Source organism: Bombyx mori, chromosome 3, assembly GCF_030269925.1.
Source record: "Bombyx mori chromosome 3, ASM3026992v2".
Lineage (NCBI taxonomy): Eukaryota > Metazoa > Arthropoda > Insecta > Lepidoptera > Bombycidae > Bombyx > Bombyx mori.
The window spans coordinates 3,836,935-3,852,943 of NC_085109.1; the positions used below are offsets into that span (position 1 = coordinate 3,836,935).

General features: G+C 36.0%; 2 protein-coding genes across 4 annotated transcripts in view; one reads left to right on the forward strand and one right to left on the reverse strand.

Annotated features, from left to right (window-relative positions):
* LOC101739170 (mitochondrial carrier protein Rim2) overlaps nt 1-12,819 on the forward strand; it is a 29,954-nt gene extending 17,135 nt beyond the window's left edge. For 2 of the 3 annotated variants that reach the window (XM_004926251.5, XM_062675225.1), the window contains 6 exons: nt 2,509-2,666; nt 4,712-4,890; nt 5,443-5,555; nt 6,195-6,414; nt 10,174-10,276; nt 10,773-12,819. In XM_004926251.5, coding sequence (XP_004926308.1) covers nt 2,509-2,666; nt 4,712-4,890; nt 5,443-5,555; nt 6,195-6,414; nt 10,174-10,276; nt 10,773-10,893 — 894 coding nt within the window. In that variant the 3' untranslated portion in view covers nt 10,894-12,819. The remainder of the gene's footprint in view (nt 1-2,508; nt 2,667-4,711; nt 4,891-5,442; nt 5,556-6,194; nt 6,415-10,173; nt 10,277-10,772) is intronic. The other variant, XM_012690456.4, reaches the window with a different exon arrangement.
* A 1,464-nt stretch (nt 12,820-14,283) lies between these two features.
* LOC101739305 (guided entry of tail-anchored proteins factor 1) lies at nt 14,284-15,275 on the reverse strand. Its single transcript, XM_004926252.3, has 2 exons — nt 14,970-15,275; nt 14,284-14,889 (listed from the first exon to the last, which is right to left on the reverse strand). The coding sequence occupies exons 1-2, from the start codon at nt 15,060-15,062 to the stop codon at nt 14,467-14,469; spliced, it is 516 nt and encodes a 171-aa protein (XP_004926309.1). The 5' UTR covers nt 15,063-15,275; the 3' UTR covers nt 14,284-14,466.
* Nucleotides 15,276-16,009: the final 734 nt, after the last annotated feature.

Below are 16,009 nucleotides of genomic sequence, written 5' to 3' on the forward strand. Positions count from 1 at the left end.
AAGATATTTAACAGATACCTGAACCTCGCTTACTACATTTCCAAGATAAGCTTGCATATGAGTCGTCTATTATCAAAGGTGGCAATCTGTGCATTTGGACAAAAAAATGTTATTGATATGTCAATACAGATTGATTTGAATATAATCGTCTCCTTCAAAGAATACGGTTCAAAACCTGCATTAAATAAAGGTTAATACTTAACCTGTTATTTATCTAAGATGTCGTTCAGAAGAGTTTTGTGACTGCCAATGGAATACAAAGTCAATAATTCGTTTTTCTGATTTACCAATAATTGTCCAAAAGTCACATTGCCGGCTTTGATAATAGTCGACTCATACAAGTTCCGAACAACAACTTTCGGACTGTCAGTCTACCGAGCAATATCGGTGGAAGATCTTCCCTTTGTCGTATAATCCCCAAAAATACATGACGCTGATATCAACTGCTGCGCTCCTAAGATACAAATTCTAATGACATATCCCTTTGTAGCTAAATCGATTTTTTTTATTCATTTGAAATTGTTCGTCAATATTGTTTTCACGCTCGGACAACTACTACGACTAATTACGAAAATAAATAATACAATTATAAAGTAGGTATGTGTTACGTAAGTGCGAGTCGAGATACGACCTTGTGCTTGTGCCATTACAATTATTGAGGCTAAAGGAGGAGTGCAAGGTTGATCTAATGGTAGGGTGCATATTTGATTGGGTGACGCGTGGTTCATTAGTTATTTTCCGATGTTAAATCGATTTTACTTTTACAACAATAATGAACAATGACCTTGGGCAAAATATTAGCTGATAACTTTGGAGACTATATTCCAGACAACATTTTTCCTTTGTTCGTGTTAACATATTCTTTCGATACAACAACAACTTCTCCGTTCACGAATTAAATGACTTTTCGTTCTATTATCATGTTTACAAAGTTAAAAAATCGCACGTACCTATTTCCATTTAATTTTCCGTTCATCATTGACTTAGTGCCTTCGTTTACCAGACTAGACTATATAGTACGTTCATTAGATCATCAATCATTATGATTTTGTAGTACAGACGCTACACACGCATCAAGCGATCTGATAAACACGATTCTATTTTTAGAACGCAGCTACACATACTCGTATATGAGTCGTCTATTATCAAAGGCGGCAATCTGACTTTTGGACAATGATTGGTAAATCAGAAAAACGAATTATTGACTTTGTATTCCATCGACAGTCACAAAACTCTTCGGAACGACATCTTAGATAAATAACAGGTTAACTATTAACCTTTATTTAATGCAGGTTTTGAACCGTATTCTTTGAAGGAGACGATTATATTCAAATCAATCTGTATTGACATATCAATAACATTTTTTTGTCCAAATGCACAGATTGCCACCTTTGATAATAGACGACTCATATACAAGTTATTGCTGTTATATCTAACGTGACCATACGTCCCGCTTTGGGCGGTATTGTCCCGCTGTCCCCAACGAGAACAAAATTGTCCCGCTTTCATTTATTTATTAGAAACTTACTGAATACTTACTTATCCCAAATCCTTATTGTATTACAAAATACATACTAAAGTAACTAATTTTGCTGCAGAAAATTAGATTTTTGTTGCGAAATTATTTATAAATATTGTTTAAAGGCCAAGTTGGTGTAAGAATTAAGATGTCAGTGAGGGTAAGATACCATAATAAATTATTTAAAGTCATTTTTTAAACCATATTTTTTTTATTTTGCACTTAAATATTACCCCAACATACCCTATATTATTATATGTATTTATTTATATACGCAATTCCGTAGGTGTCCCGCTTTGATACGAAAAAACAATGGTCACGTTAGTTATATCCCAACTAAACTCGTCGGATGTTCGTGTCCCGTTTTGTGGTCCACGTCACGATCTTGACAAACGTTCATATAGAATTAGATTCCTCTAGCAAGAAATTCGCGTTCTGTTATAAAAATACGTGTGATTCGTCACGCGAAACTTGCGAACTGTTTGTCCGTACCGTTGTTTTGTATGAAACCCTATTTATTGGCCCTATCGATGACTTTTGTTCCATCGCTTGTGTAAAGCGAATTATTTTATTAAATGTGTTAAATTGTTTTTCTTTTTTTTTTGTCCTTTTAATAATTTATACGTTCATTAGTCGAAAGCTTAGTTTGTTTTTGTCTTAGTCGATGTGTTCTGTGTGGATGTTGGGGTTTTTAGATTTATCTTGTAATAGTTTGACGTCATAGATGTGTCTCTTCATGTAGTGCCCATTGATTTGAGGTTTCTTAGAATCTGAAATATTCACTTAAAATTACTTTCGTCTTTTGTCATACATGAGTTATGAGTCCGTTATAAGAAGTATGGAAAAAAGTGTTATTCATAATCGTAGATATTAATTAGTAAAGTAGATTGTTAAATAACATATTTTGTTTTTACTAACAACAAAAGCCCGCATGCATATGAAGTTTAACACAAGCGATGGTTTTACATAACATTGGCCGTATAATGCAGGAGGCCAAATGGGGCTACAGACGTACAATGGGTGCGATGTTCGCATACAGCAAGCAAGCAGATCGTATGCTGATGTCGTACAATTGTCAGGTACAGCAGTACGCGAGGGCTGGACACGCCAGGACACCGTCCAGAATGAGCCTCATACAATGCATCAGGTGAGGATCTGAAACGTAATTCTTTGTTTTTTGTGTTCGCCCTTTTTGAAGTGAAACTTCTTTAGGCGCTTTGAGAGTAAAATATAAATCGCAATAGATTCGTTACGGCTAGAAACAAGAGATACGATTTAGGAAGAGCGAGAGTGAGAAAATAGACAGCGTCTCGCGAACCACTCGACCGTGCAGAGAGGGAAAGGGCAGTGAGGTAGGTAGTTAGTTTCTCTTATACACAGCATTCCCTATTACAAGAGAAATTTGATTTAAGGATGAAAAATGAAGAAAACCACAATACTACACACTGCAAAAGAAGTTTCACTTCATTCACGTGCACCATTTTTTGTTGTATTTTAGGGTTTTTTTTTTTAAATCAACTTTTACTAACGCAATAACAGTTCCGTAGCGTCCTGACGTGTGCCGACGCAGGTCATTGATTACACTAAACCCCTATTTTAAGTTTCAACAATTTAGGTCATTGGAACTTATCCGATCGTTATTTTCGGATAACGCCGATACATAGCTTTAGAAGTATTAAGTGTGTCTGCGTGCTAAATAAACATTTTGGCAGAACGCCATTTTGAATAAGATAAATACTTCTAACTTTACATAGAAACAAACCTATGACACGTTTTTCGCAGTCTCCACAATACCCATAAGATCGGGCGTATTATATTATTATATTTGTTATCGTTTATAGTATAAACGTAAACGGATCACGTGCAGAATGTTATCACAAAAAATTCTAAGTGCGTGTATGTACATATGTGTGTGCTTAAATAATCTACGAGTTTAAAAAAAAGACGCTAAAGTAACTTAAGACCGGCGTTATTATCGAGTTTATGCCAATAGATAACAGCATAAAGAAAAAAAAAACGGATGGTCACGAGAATAAATCGTGGACTCGAACTGTGTTGTTCGGAATCTGTGGTTTTTCCCCCAACCTATTCGGTTGTAGCTTAGGGGCTATTTCAGCCTCTCGCGGATGGGTAGGTGAGCTCACGGGCTGAACTTGAGAGGATTTGCTAACATTAGCTCTAGCAAGGGCAGTGCTTCGCAGATTTTACCATTAGATAGGAATGACCCACTAAGAAGATCCGACGAGAAACTCAGTGGGTTATGTCTATGAGTTAGTTCGCTCGTGGAACTTTTCGTTGAGGAGACAAGTTCGATGAGGTGGGGATCCGTGTTCTATTCTATTATATCAGCCCACAGACATCCATTGCTGGACAGAGGCCTCCCCCAAGCCTCGCCACAAAGATCGGTCCTGCGCTGCTTGCATACAGCAGATCGCCGTGAACCTCAATATGTCGTCAGTCCATCTTGTGGGAGGCCTACCCGCGCTACGTCTTCCGGAACGCGGTCGCCACTCAAGAACTTACCGTCCTCAACGGCCATCCGTTCTACGAGAAATGTGCCCTGTCCACTGCCACTTCAACGTCGCAATCCTTTGGGTGATGGGAGAGATGTGCTCCGCACTAAACGCTTCACTTTCCCCCCTTTACCTTTTCATGAGTCTCATACGAGGTTTGGACGATGGTTGTTGAGCGACAGGAGGTTTTAGTCAGTTCGACTCCGACATACCTCGCCCTCCATTCCCCAGTGGAGGGCGGAAGTCCAGCGATTTCCTACTGACCAAAAAAAAAATTCGATCATTATGCTTTCCCTGCGAATGTCCTAATTTCTGATTTGATCTCTTGGGAAACTCCGAGCATAGCCCTCTCTCTTCATTGATCTTTGCGTGACCTTGAGAGCGCTTCCTAATAATTATACGTTATCATAATTAGCTTTATATACGTTCGTTATCGTGTTGATGGAGGCGCTTGAAATGACAACAATTACACGAAACAGGATAGAAACTTTCCCGAGGCCTCGAGTCAACCTAATTTAAACAGACAACAGTTAATTTTAGTTCGATGTTGACATTTAACGTTTTTATCACAATGAAAGAGATATGAATTTACGTCATAATATTATAGGTCGATAATTATCTTCGTTGGTTGGTGCAAAGGTGAAAATGACATGAGCCACGGTTTTTTTTTGTTTTTCAGACACATTGTGCAGACCGAAGGACCAAAAGCGCTGTTCAAAGGCTTGGGACCGAACATTGTTGGAGTGGCACCTTCTAGGGCTATATATTTCTGCACGTACTCACAAGCTAAAGCTATTTTGAATCAGAATATACCACCTGACACACCGATCGTTCATCTGTCGGCTGCGAGTGCAGCAGGTAAATATATTAACCGGCTATTGCGTCAATTCAAGAGTCAAAATAAATAAAGTAACTAAATATGCATAAAGTTTTAAGCTATTGCATAGCTTTTATCGCGGGCTTTGATTGCGGCGACCGAATCAAGAAATTCTGTAATAAAAATAAAACCTAACACCCCCCACTCCGCCTACCATGTAGCTCGCGTTCAGCACATTCACACGTTGCGCTTGTCTAGTGTTTGTGAATAAGCGGGCGGCGTGACGTCGCACTGCATGCGCATCATGAAAAGTCTGCACATCTGCGGTCTGGCTCATGAGTGTGAAGGGGACAGTTAATGTTTTGCTTTTGTTAATGTTTATAAATATAGCGTGGTTTTACCTATTTTATTATTGTTTTAATATTAAATTATTATTGTAAAAAATGCTATGCAATAGCTTTACCGCGGCAGTCCCCGAATGCCACACGTTTTTATTTATTTTTATTTTTTTAATAAATAACATTATATATTTTCAAATTTTTGTTTCTAGTTTTTCGTGTTCATCCTTTCCGACGATAAGATATTCGTTTCAGGTTTTGTCTCGTGCACGATGACCAATCCGATTTGGTTTGTTAAAACTCGATTACAGTTGGACGGACAGCACGTGACAGCCCTACAGTGCATCAAACGGATATACGCTAAATCGGTAATTATTTCGTCTAGCCGAAGCTAATCGATGTTTCAATAAAACCATAAATCTAATTGAATATGCAATTTCGAAAAGGGCACATGTCGCATATTTTGTCAAATACGTTTTTTCATATATGTACATGTAGTTTTGAGGCTTACCTACATCCATTTTATAATAATTCCAGTAATTTTCAATTGCTAATTAACACTAAAATATATCGCAAAAGTTAATATTTTAAATTTTACACTGCTTTAGAAAATAATCAGTTTTTTTCATTTCCTGAACATTTTACATTTTCAGAGATGTGCCCTTTTCGAAATTGCATATTCAATTAAATCGATATGGTACGGCGATTTCGTCGATGTCCGATTTTTATTGAATAATTAGGTGTACCCGTCCGCTTTACTGGGCATTTAAAATTAACATTAGTATTTCTCACCCCCACAAAGATTCTCATCATTAACGCCCCCGCAACTGATGTAGGGAGTCCAACACTCATATAAGTATTAGCCTATCCATTAAGTACATGTATTGTCTACATGGATACCAAGTTTCAAGTCAATCGGATGCATGGTTCAGTTGTTATAACGGAACATCTGTAAAAACCACTGTACATTTATATATTAAGTATAGATAACAAATTTTTTTTTTCAGGGCATTCGTGGTTTCTACAAAGGCATAACCGCTTCGTATATGGGTATTAGCGAGACCGTTGTCCATTTCGTACTATACGAAGGCGTGAAAGCGCGACTGATAGCCGCCCGGAGCGTGGACGGGGTGGCCAGCGACCAGAGATCCCCGCGTGACTTCATAGAGTTCATGGGAGCCGGTGCCTTCTCGAAGACCGTCGCTTCGTGCATTGCTTATCCACACGGTGAGAATACTTTTTAATGTGGCTTTTTTTTTAATATTGCTTAGATGGGTGGGTGATCTCACAGTCCACCCGGTGTTAAGTGATTACTGGAGCCCATAGATATTTACAACGTAAATGCGCCACCCACCTTTGAGATATGAGTTATAAGGTCTCAATATAATTACAACGGCTGCCCCACCCTTCAAATCGAAACGTATTACTGCTTCACGGCTGAAATAGGCAGGGTGGTTGGTGGTTACCTGCAAATGTTCACGATTGACATGCACGGTGAAGGATAACGTCTTGTAATAAAAATCAAACCCGCAAAATTATAATTTGCGTAATGACTGGTGGTAGGACCTCTTGTGAGTACGCGTAGGTAGGTTTGCTTCTTTTTCGAATAGTAATAATGCACTAACTCAGGTCAACAATTAACTAACTCGTAAATACGCAGGGTAAAATTCATCAAATCTTTTCATTAATCAAAAATACTCCAGAGCAGTCTTCGCCACAAGAATTTCACTAAATATCTCCCCTTTTTGTTATGCGTATTCTCTATATGCAAACAATTAGAGTGCAATATTTTTAGTCAATCGTATAGGCAACATCTTAAGCAACGAAAACAAATATTTGACAAGAATCTGAAAAATTAAAATTTTATTATTTTTGGGCTCATATAAAAATTAGGGTAATAGAGTATTATTGATTGAAACTATACGTATGTGCTTTTCAAACTACTAGAGGACCCGCAGTAGTCGAAATTCGACTATAATTAATTGAAATCCTAAGTTTGTACACTATTATGATTGTATTTTATACTTCTATAATCACAAATTTCGCCAAGGCTATAAAAAAATATTAATAAAGACAAACAATATTTAATCTATTCTCAATTTGACAACAAAAGTTTGACAATAAATAGTATGCATGCGTGTGTGCGTCAAATACATGGTATGTAGTGTGTGTAATGTTTTCTTTATCGATTTAATGTATCTTTTATGCATTATTTTAAAAAAATATTAGCATTGTGCACTTCTTCTCTATATTCTGTATAAGTGTAGAAAATTTCATACTCCTCCGTCCGCGCAATTTTCGTAAAAAGGGATACAAAGTTTTTGCTTCACGTATTAATATATAGATAACATAATTGGCGGTTTTGACTTTTTCACGTGAAAACCACTTGACCTATTTCAATGACATAATCGCCGAGATATTGTGATAACTGTAATACAATCTAGTGTTGTCATGTTTCCCTTTGGGCTGTTTATTTAAAAGTACACGCTAAGAGATTGGTCTTCTCAAAGTCACAAGGCCAATGCCAGTTCGGGAGTCGTTCATTTTGTTAGTGAACACCACACATCTTAAGATATTACGTCGACGTATTGTTCGTATTGAAGCAACGGACCTACCTTCAGTTCGGAAAGCGTTATTGGTTCTTGCTCGCAGCAGCCAGGCTTGTGGGGGTTCACATCATGCCCTACCGGTTAAGACGGGACCCGGGAAGCTACTTAAGGTTATTAGTGCGGGCTAGTAGTATAGTAGTAGTAGTATTAGTAGCATATGGTAGCTGTTTAGGGCAGTCCTAAACATCTTTTTTTTTATCATTGTTTTTAAATGTGGGAACACACTAATAAATATGGCAACAAAGTTGGTGTCAGTTACAAAAAAAATCTGGTCGCACGTGCGCACGTGTTGAACATCAATAAATAAAAATTCTTCGCTCCGAATCTAGTCTCTATTGAAGCTAGCACCAAAATACAGTCCATGCTCTAAAGTCCTAAACAGTAGCTATTATCTCTATAATATCGATGTTTCCTGAGCCCTATGGCTTTTCCTACTTCAAACGAAGCTTGTGGAGAGTGCTTAACGGTAGGCAGCGGCGTGGCTCTGCCCCTGGCATTGCTGAATTCCACGGGCGACGGTAGTCACTCACCATCAAGTGGGCCGTATACTTATCTGCCTACAAGGCAATAAAATAAAACTCATAACATACAATGCCGTGCACTTAATTATATAACATCATAAAATAGTATACAATTTACACATATTATATACTTCCATATACTCGTATATAAATATATATTTATTATATACAAAAATGCCAAGTCTTGTTTTAATTAGTCCGTATTCCATGAAACTGCAATGGACAGCGAAACCCGCTTGCCGGGCGTGTATTTTCGCAAGACGCGCGCCAATTTTTTTATTAATATAAATGCGTTAAATGCCGTGCTCTTCGTCAAAAATCATCCTGATTACCTCTGGCGTTCCTTTCTAGAAGCTTTTCCAATATATTACTAACAATATAGATCTATAATAAAGAATACAGACAACTTAATGTGCCACTAAATGAAATATTAAAATAAAAACGTTACAGAATAAAAAAAGGTACAAGTTCATCGGCACAAATCTGCAATCTTATCTCGCGCTGATAGGGGGCATAATTGTTTATCGCCTTCACGACCGAGACTATCATATGATTGAAAATTTTTTGTATTGTTTTTATTTTATCATAAAACATCTTTTTGAAGACAATTTTTGTTGAACATTTATTGTTTATGTTCTAAAATCTAATTAATATATAATATATAGTCTATATATTAATACGTGAAGCAAAAACTTTGTATCCCTTTTTACGAAAATTGCGTGGACGGAGGAGTATGAAATTTCCTATACTTATAGAGAATATAGAGAAGTGCAGAATGCTAATTTTTTTTTTTAAATAATGCATAAAAGTTACATTAAATCGATAAAGAAAACATTACACACACTACATACCATGTATTTGACGCACACACGCATGCATACTATTTATTGTCAAACTTTGTTCTTGACGTCTGTGGTCAAATTGAGAATAGATTAAATATTGTTTGTCTTTATTAATATTTTTCTATAGTGTAGTCTTGGCGAAATTTGTGATTATAGAAGTATAAAATACAATCATAATAGTGTACAAATTTACAATTCCAATTAATTATAGTCGAATTTGGACTACTGCGGGACCTCTAGTATATAGTAATATGATTCTATATCCCGTATGATTATCATATATGTACTGCTAGGTGATACTAAGTACTTTAATTTCATTTAAAGAAATAGAAGTGGTAAAATATTAACATTATAAAAAATAATGGTGGTAACCTTACTGTTTACTGGTGGTAGGACCTCTTGTGAGTCCGCGCGGATAGGTACCACCGCCCTGCTTATTTCTGCCGTGAAGCAGTAATGCGTTTCGGTTTGAAGGGTGGGGTAGCCGTTGTAACTATACTGAGACTTTAGAACTTGTATCTCAAGGTGGGTGGCGCGTCTACGTTGTAGATGTCTATGGGCTCCAGTAACCACTTAACATCAGGTGGGCTGTGCGCTCGTCCACCCATCTAAGCAATAAAAAAAAAAAAAAAAAAAACCTACTGGTGGTAGGACCTCTTGTGCGTCCGCACGGGTAGGTACCACCGCCCTGCCTATTTCTGCCGTGAAGCAGTAATGCGTTTCGGTTTGAAGGGTAGGGCAGCCGTTGTAACTATACTGAGATCTTAGAACTTACATCTCAAGGTGGGTGGCGCATTTAAGTTGTAGATGTCTATGGGCTCCAGTAACCACTTAACACCAGTTGGGCTGTGAGCTCTTCCACCCATCAAAACAGGCAATAAAAAAATTAAAAAAATAATAATACATTTACACTTTCTTGGGACAAATATCATAATAATTGACATTATTTTAGTTTATTTTGTAATGTTAAATATAACAGCAATTATTGTTAATAACAGCAATTATTGTTTCCAGAGGTAGCAAGAACGAGATTGAGAGAAGAAGGTGACAAGTATCGGAAATTCTGGCAAACTCTTCATACAGTGTGGATGGAAGAAGGATACCGTGGAGTCTACAGGTGAATAAATATATCTGCTTTTCTTTCTGCATGGGGACATATTTTTAGCTAAAGTCCTCACTGGCCCTGTATAGGAAGGATTTAGAATAGGAACAGAAGTAACCTCAGTATTCCCATACTGTAGCTGTGGTGGCAACAATCCCTGCCTATGTGTGAAAAAAAAAGCGTAACAGTAGTAGCTTCATAAGTGGAGTTTCTTCTAATATCACTCTACGAGCTAGAAAACCCTAAAGGCAACAGCTATAATACTATGTAATTGAGTGACCCATTAGTTTGTTCACCAGAATATGCAAAAAAAAGTATAAGAGAAGCGAAACTTCTTTTATGGCAGTACGAAAAATAGGTCTATGTCCTTGCTGACGTAGAACGCTGCTGCAAAAACATTGCCTTCATTTTTAAGACTTTAAAATTTCACTGACCATTTGCCCGAAGGAGTTTTAATAGAAAAAAAAAAGAAGAAAAAAACGAGACTAACCAACGACAATAAACTCCCCAGGGGTCTAGGAACGCAGCTAGTGAGGCAGATACCGAACACCGCCATCATGATGTCCACGTACGAGGCCGTCGTGTACCTCCTGACAACTCACTTCAACAACTCGTTCTACGAGAACACTTAGCTCCAAACGAATGAACGAATATGAAATGTTCGATTATTTAAAAAAAAAAAAGAATGAAGACGCCAAGTCGTTTACGTCCGTACTGTAAGTCTGTCAGATAGGTGCTGATTGTAAGTTAGTGAAGCCGACGAGAGGAGAGTAGATTTTTTTGTTTCCCTCTTATAATATTGCTATATTAGGTATTGTGCCTGTTGATTTTTAATATTGTTATGAGATCATGTCCTTATCGATAGTCGTTAAGTTTTAAAGAAGCCACTTGAAATTCTGTTTTTTTTTTTGTTGTTTTGAAATAATGAGAGATTTTTCGAAATTTCTCCTTATGTTAGATTCGAATATGAAATTAGAGATACACTGTAATTATTATTTTGATCGTCGACAGCCTACAGTCTGTCGGTTACGTGATCAATGGTTCCATAAAGGATGTTTTGGAATTAATTTCCTGAATAATCCGCCTAAATGAACGCCAATTCCGTATGTAGTCATAGTTTCTAGTCTCCATCAAATGTGTCCATTTGTCAATCAATACATTCTAATTAATGAGATGAAAACTGAAACCTTTAAGCACAAAAACAAAAGCACAATGTTACGAAAAAAAAAATGGCTTAAGATTTTAAACAAATATTTTGTGTTTATTAAAACAAACATAATGTTTTAAATTGGCCATTTTACTCATTTTCTTTTTTGTTATTAACGAATTGAAATTATTTATATTTTACATAAATATATTTAACGTTAGGTAACAGCTTTCTGTGAATTTGTTTGTTAAATTCTGGCATGAAAATTAGTATGGAGCTGTGATATAGTGCTTGTAAATATTAGTAGTAATTAATTAAATACTATAAAGATGTTTGTGTATGAACATTTATTTTTCAAAGATATATAACGAAATGTGCTTGAAATTTGGGTATTGTGTTACTTTTATTGTAAATTTTATTCAGTCTTGAGAATGAGAATGTTATTAACTATCAATTAATTATGTTGAAAATATAAAAATATACTCTCATATTATTTTTGTGAAATAAAACTACATATTAACATTTAGAACAAAACTTTAGAAAAGATTATATTATTTTTCATGTCTTTTGTTCTCAAACAATATGGATAGTGTTCAAATATTTTGATACATAATTATAGGTATTTATGATTGTTTAAAATCTTAACAGATTAAGTTTTAGCCAAGGCGGAAGTTATAAGACGTGCATATACGAAAGTAATATCAAGTCTTCTGTTTCTGAATCGTTTCGTTCATTATTAAATGTTGAATAGGCAGATAGGACTGACCTAATTAAATCTACAGCGGGAGGTCCCCTAAATGAGTGCAGTAGGATTGTCCCGAGCAGGGAGAGATGGCGGGACATGTGAGACGCCTCAAGTCTGCCCAACACTACACGACAACCACGAACACTCAAAAGCGAAACGATTGAGAAGAATTTGTTGTCAAATAAAAGATTTAATATACCTTAATTATAACTCCAAAATGCCCACCAAATAGTCAACTATTGTACAGATCTGGTTTTTTTATGCTTTCCTGATTTATAGACTATAAAAACGCCACATAAAATTCTAAAAGTATATCACAATATAAAAAAGTTAGAATTATATTGAAAAGACTATTTCTCTCTGATTCATATCAACCTGATGTATATTGATGTTTTTACGGTATATTATGTACTATGATGTGGACGTCTGGCTAGCATCTATCAAACGCAAACAATGGACAATCTCAATTTAGTACAAAATGTATGCAATATATTTTAGTATACCCTGGAAAAATTTCGTACTGACACGCGGGTACAACATGCGCCTTGGCTTTAAAGTATCCAATCAAGTAGATCTTGTTACTTATTAAAAATTATAGGACACATTTGGACTTATGTCGGACTGAGTAAATAAATATTTGTTAAATGAATAAAATTATTAAAAATATTTATTTGTGTTTACATGTCATCTTCATCATGTCGATTTCAAAACGCAGTTGAAGTTTCCTCCAAATACTTCAACTATCATGTGTAAGTTCTAACAATATTAGAATGTTTACTATAATGACAATTGTTTCGACTTTGGGCTTGGAAATTAATACTGTATTCCACAATGTTGGCATTTCGTCATTTTGTACCAATACAGCAACACAACACACACAGTCACAGTCTCTAATGGACTTCAGCAATAGTCAGGATCTAGGCAAACAATTGAGTAACAAATGGTATTAGTGTTCTTCCTTCTTATACCTTTCAAAAATCTTAAAAATATAGAGTTTGAAATGTATCTAAATATTGCTGTCCCATGTTTGTCCAATTTTTTTATTGCATAGATGGGTGGACGAGCTCACGGCCCACTTGATGTTAAGTGGTTACAGTAGGCCATAGACATCTACAATGTGTAGGGACCTTGAGACACGAGTTCTAGGGCCTCACTTTTTTAAAGTACAATGACTGCTCCACCCTTCAAACCAAACTGCATGATCTGGGAGCAAATAAGTTTGAAATGTATTTTTTACATTTTCTCAATTTAAATTTAGGGTTTTCTTTTTTCCTACATATTCTAGTGACCTCAAGGGGTCATACTGGATTCACTGAGCGAATAGGTGAGCTCATGGGGCTCTAACCTGGGGATGTCGCTAACACTGAGAAGATCTAGCGAGAAACTCATTGGGCTGATTGGGGTCTCATTTTTCATGAATGGTAACAATGGTTCATGAGCGTTTTCACGCTTTGTAAGGTAAAGGAATTTTACTGCCACTTTTTTTGCAAATATTTCTGAACCCTTCTGTATTGTTATTATATTTAAGCCTGAGTACACTCGTGAATGATAAGAAATAAATAATAACAAACAATAATTATTTTTCCTTGTTCAGAATTGTATAAAAATTACATACATAATTTTTACAATAAACCACTTCGATAAAGCGGCACGACACGAGAACCCTTTCATCGTGGATTCCCGATCCTGCGCACAGAATGGAAAGCAGTCGACGTCGCCCAAAACACGTCATCGCGGATCCTCCCGATCCACTAACGGTGCTTTTAGGTACTTCAAGCACCGGTCACCGTTCTCGTCGAACCCGTCGCTTGCGACGAAGGGCTCGACGAGCAAATTAACTCTCAGACACAGCCCACTGAGTTTCTCGCCGGATCTTCTCAGTGGGTCGCGTTTCCGATCCGGTGGTAGATTCTGCGAAGCACGGCTCTTGCTAGGGTTCGTGTTAGCATCGTAGTCAGGTTTGAGCCCCGTGAGCTCACCTACAAATGTTAGGGCGAAGCTGAAATAGCCTCTCAAGGCTATCAGCATAGGTAGGAAAAAAATAATTTACAATAATGTTTTGTACTTACTTCATCATTATGCCCTATAAAGAGATAATACCAGTATGAGGAATTAGTTACAATACATAGCTTTTTTTATTCATAGCTCTATTTATTTTAAAATTAAATTATAAAATAATACATATCTAGCTTTCAGGATTGTTATTTCAATTAGTAAAACATTGTCATGGTGTGTTGAACATACTATTATTATGTACAATAAATAATAACTTCAGAATATTTATGAATAACATAATATATACCTGTAATTACATTAAGGCAACATAGGTTTCAGTAAAACTTTAAGGGTAACATTGGAGATAATTATCCATACATGAGCAGAAATGGCATTTGGGAGCTCACTAGGGTATCGAAGTACAGTTGTGAATGGAAATAGATCACCCTTCATAGTGGCTACAGGTATTTTCCGGAAGAAGATTATGGAAATTACAGTTATGATTGCCACCAACACCTCTAGAACAAGTTGTATAGAAGCATTCACTGTTACACTTGCACTAATTCTAGACTGTGACATCTTTTTTACTTCAGCCTCGAGTTTATTTATTCTGCGCTGCAATCTGGAGTATGCAGCAAATTCATCTTTAATAGATTTCTGGTTCAGTTCTTCTAAAAGTTTACGTAGCTCTTCTAGTTTTAGAAGTTCTTCCTTGGTTGGACTGTAGAACCAAGATACAATCTAAAACGATATCTCTTATTAATGTATTGTAATCTATGTTTTAACGGAGTTCAGGAAGATTTCATGAATGTGGTACTTACATATTTTGCCAAATGCGGCATCAATATATTGACAATACAAACAACAACTGTGCCATAAAGCAATTGCCAATTTTTTACTTCTACCTGCATCATTATAGATTGACAGTCAAATTCAAGAAGTTTTATTGGACAAGTTTCGGAAAGTTTTTGGGGAAAGTTGCACGAAGGAATCGGAATTATTTGACGAATGTTGCTTAACGTAGACTTAGGCGCACATGTTTATTTACAGCTCTAAAATAATGCAAAAAACATGAATGTGACTGATTGTGGACTGATTGATATAACAAACATTGACAAATTGAAAATAAAGTGACAGTTTTCTTTTTTTCAAAATAGGAAAGGCTATATTATCTTATCATACAGCCTGTTTTTGTAAATAAAAGGCCAAAGCATTGTATGTGTGATAGAGGAATTAATTAAAATTGAACCAACACGAAACAATGAACTAACTAACATTTAAATTCCTACGACGTAACTGAGACATCGTTTATTTTCATCTCATTTCATTCTTTAGTCAAATTTAGCTAAATCAACATGCCGTTTCTTTCCGTTATGCTTATAAAAAAGAGATGATTTTTAAATCTTATAACAGAATAAAAGTTCAATGGTGTGATACTTCCGCCTTTTTGGAAAATGAAACTATTATGTTCTGGATTGTTTTTATTTCATTTCAGTTACTCGAACATGAGAGTTTTTGGCAGGATGTGTTAATGTAATGTTTTTTCAAGTTGAAACTTTTAATATTTACGGTTACTTATAATTTTACATCTGTCCAACCACACAACTGTAATAAAATAAAACAAAATAACTAGTTGTGGCTTCTTGGGTTCCTCTGAAAATACAGGATGTCCCAAAGTCCTTCGAACTGAAAAAAAATAATAAAAGTTAATGTACAGCATTTTTTTTATTGTGTGGTAATCTGCATTATAGGGGAATTGTATTTTGGAAATCACGTCACCCAAATGTACTCCATTTCGTTCTTGGTATATATATAAACGGTGACTAAAATTTTCCATCACTACGCGGCAAGTAAGTACTTT

Coding starts and splice junctions, on each gene's coding strand:
- LOC101739305 (XM_004926252.3), bottom strand. CDS start 15,062: ATGATGCAGGTAGAAGTAAAAAATTGGCAATTGCTTTATGGCACAGTT. Junction 14,890..14,969: donor TGCCGCATTTGGCAAAATAT/GTAAGTACCACA, acceptor ATATCGTTTTAG/ATTGTATCTTGGTTCTACAG.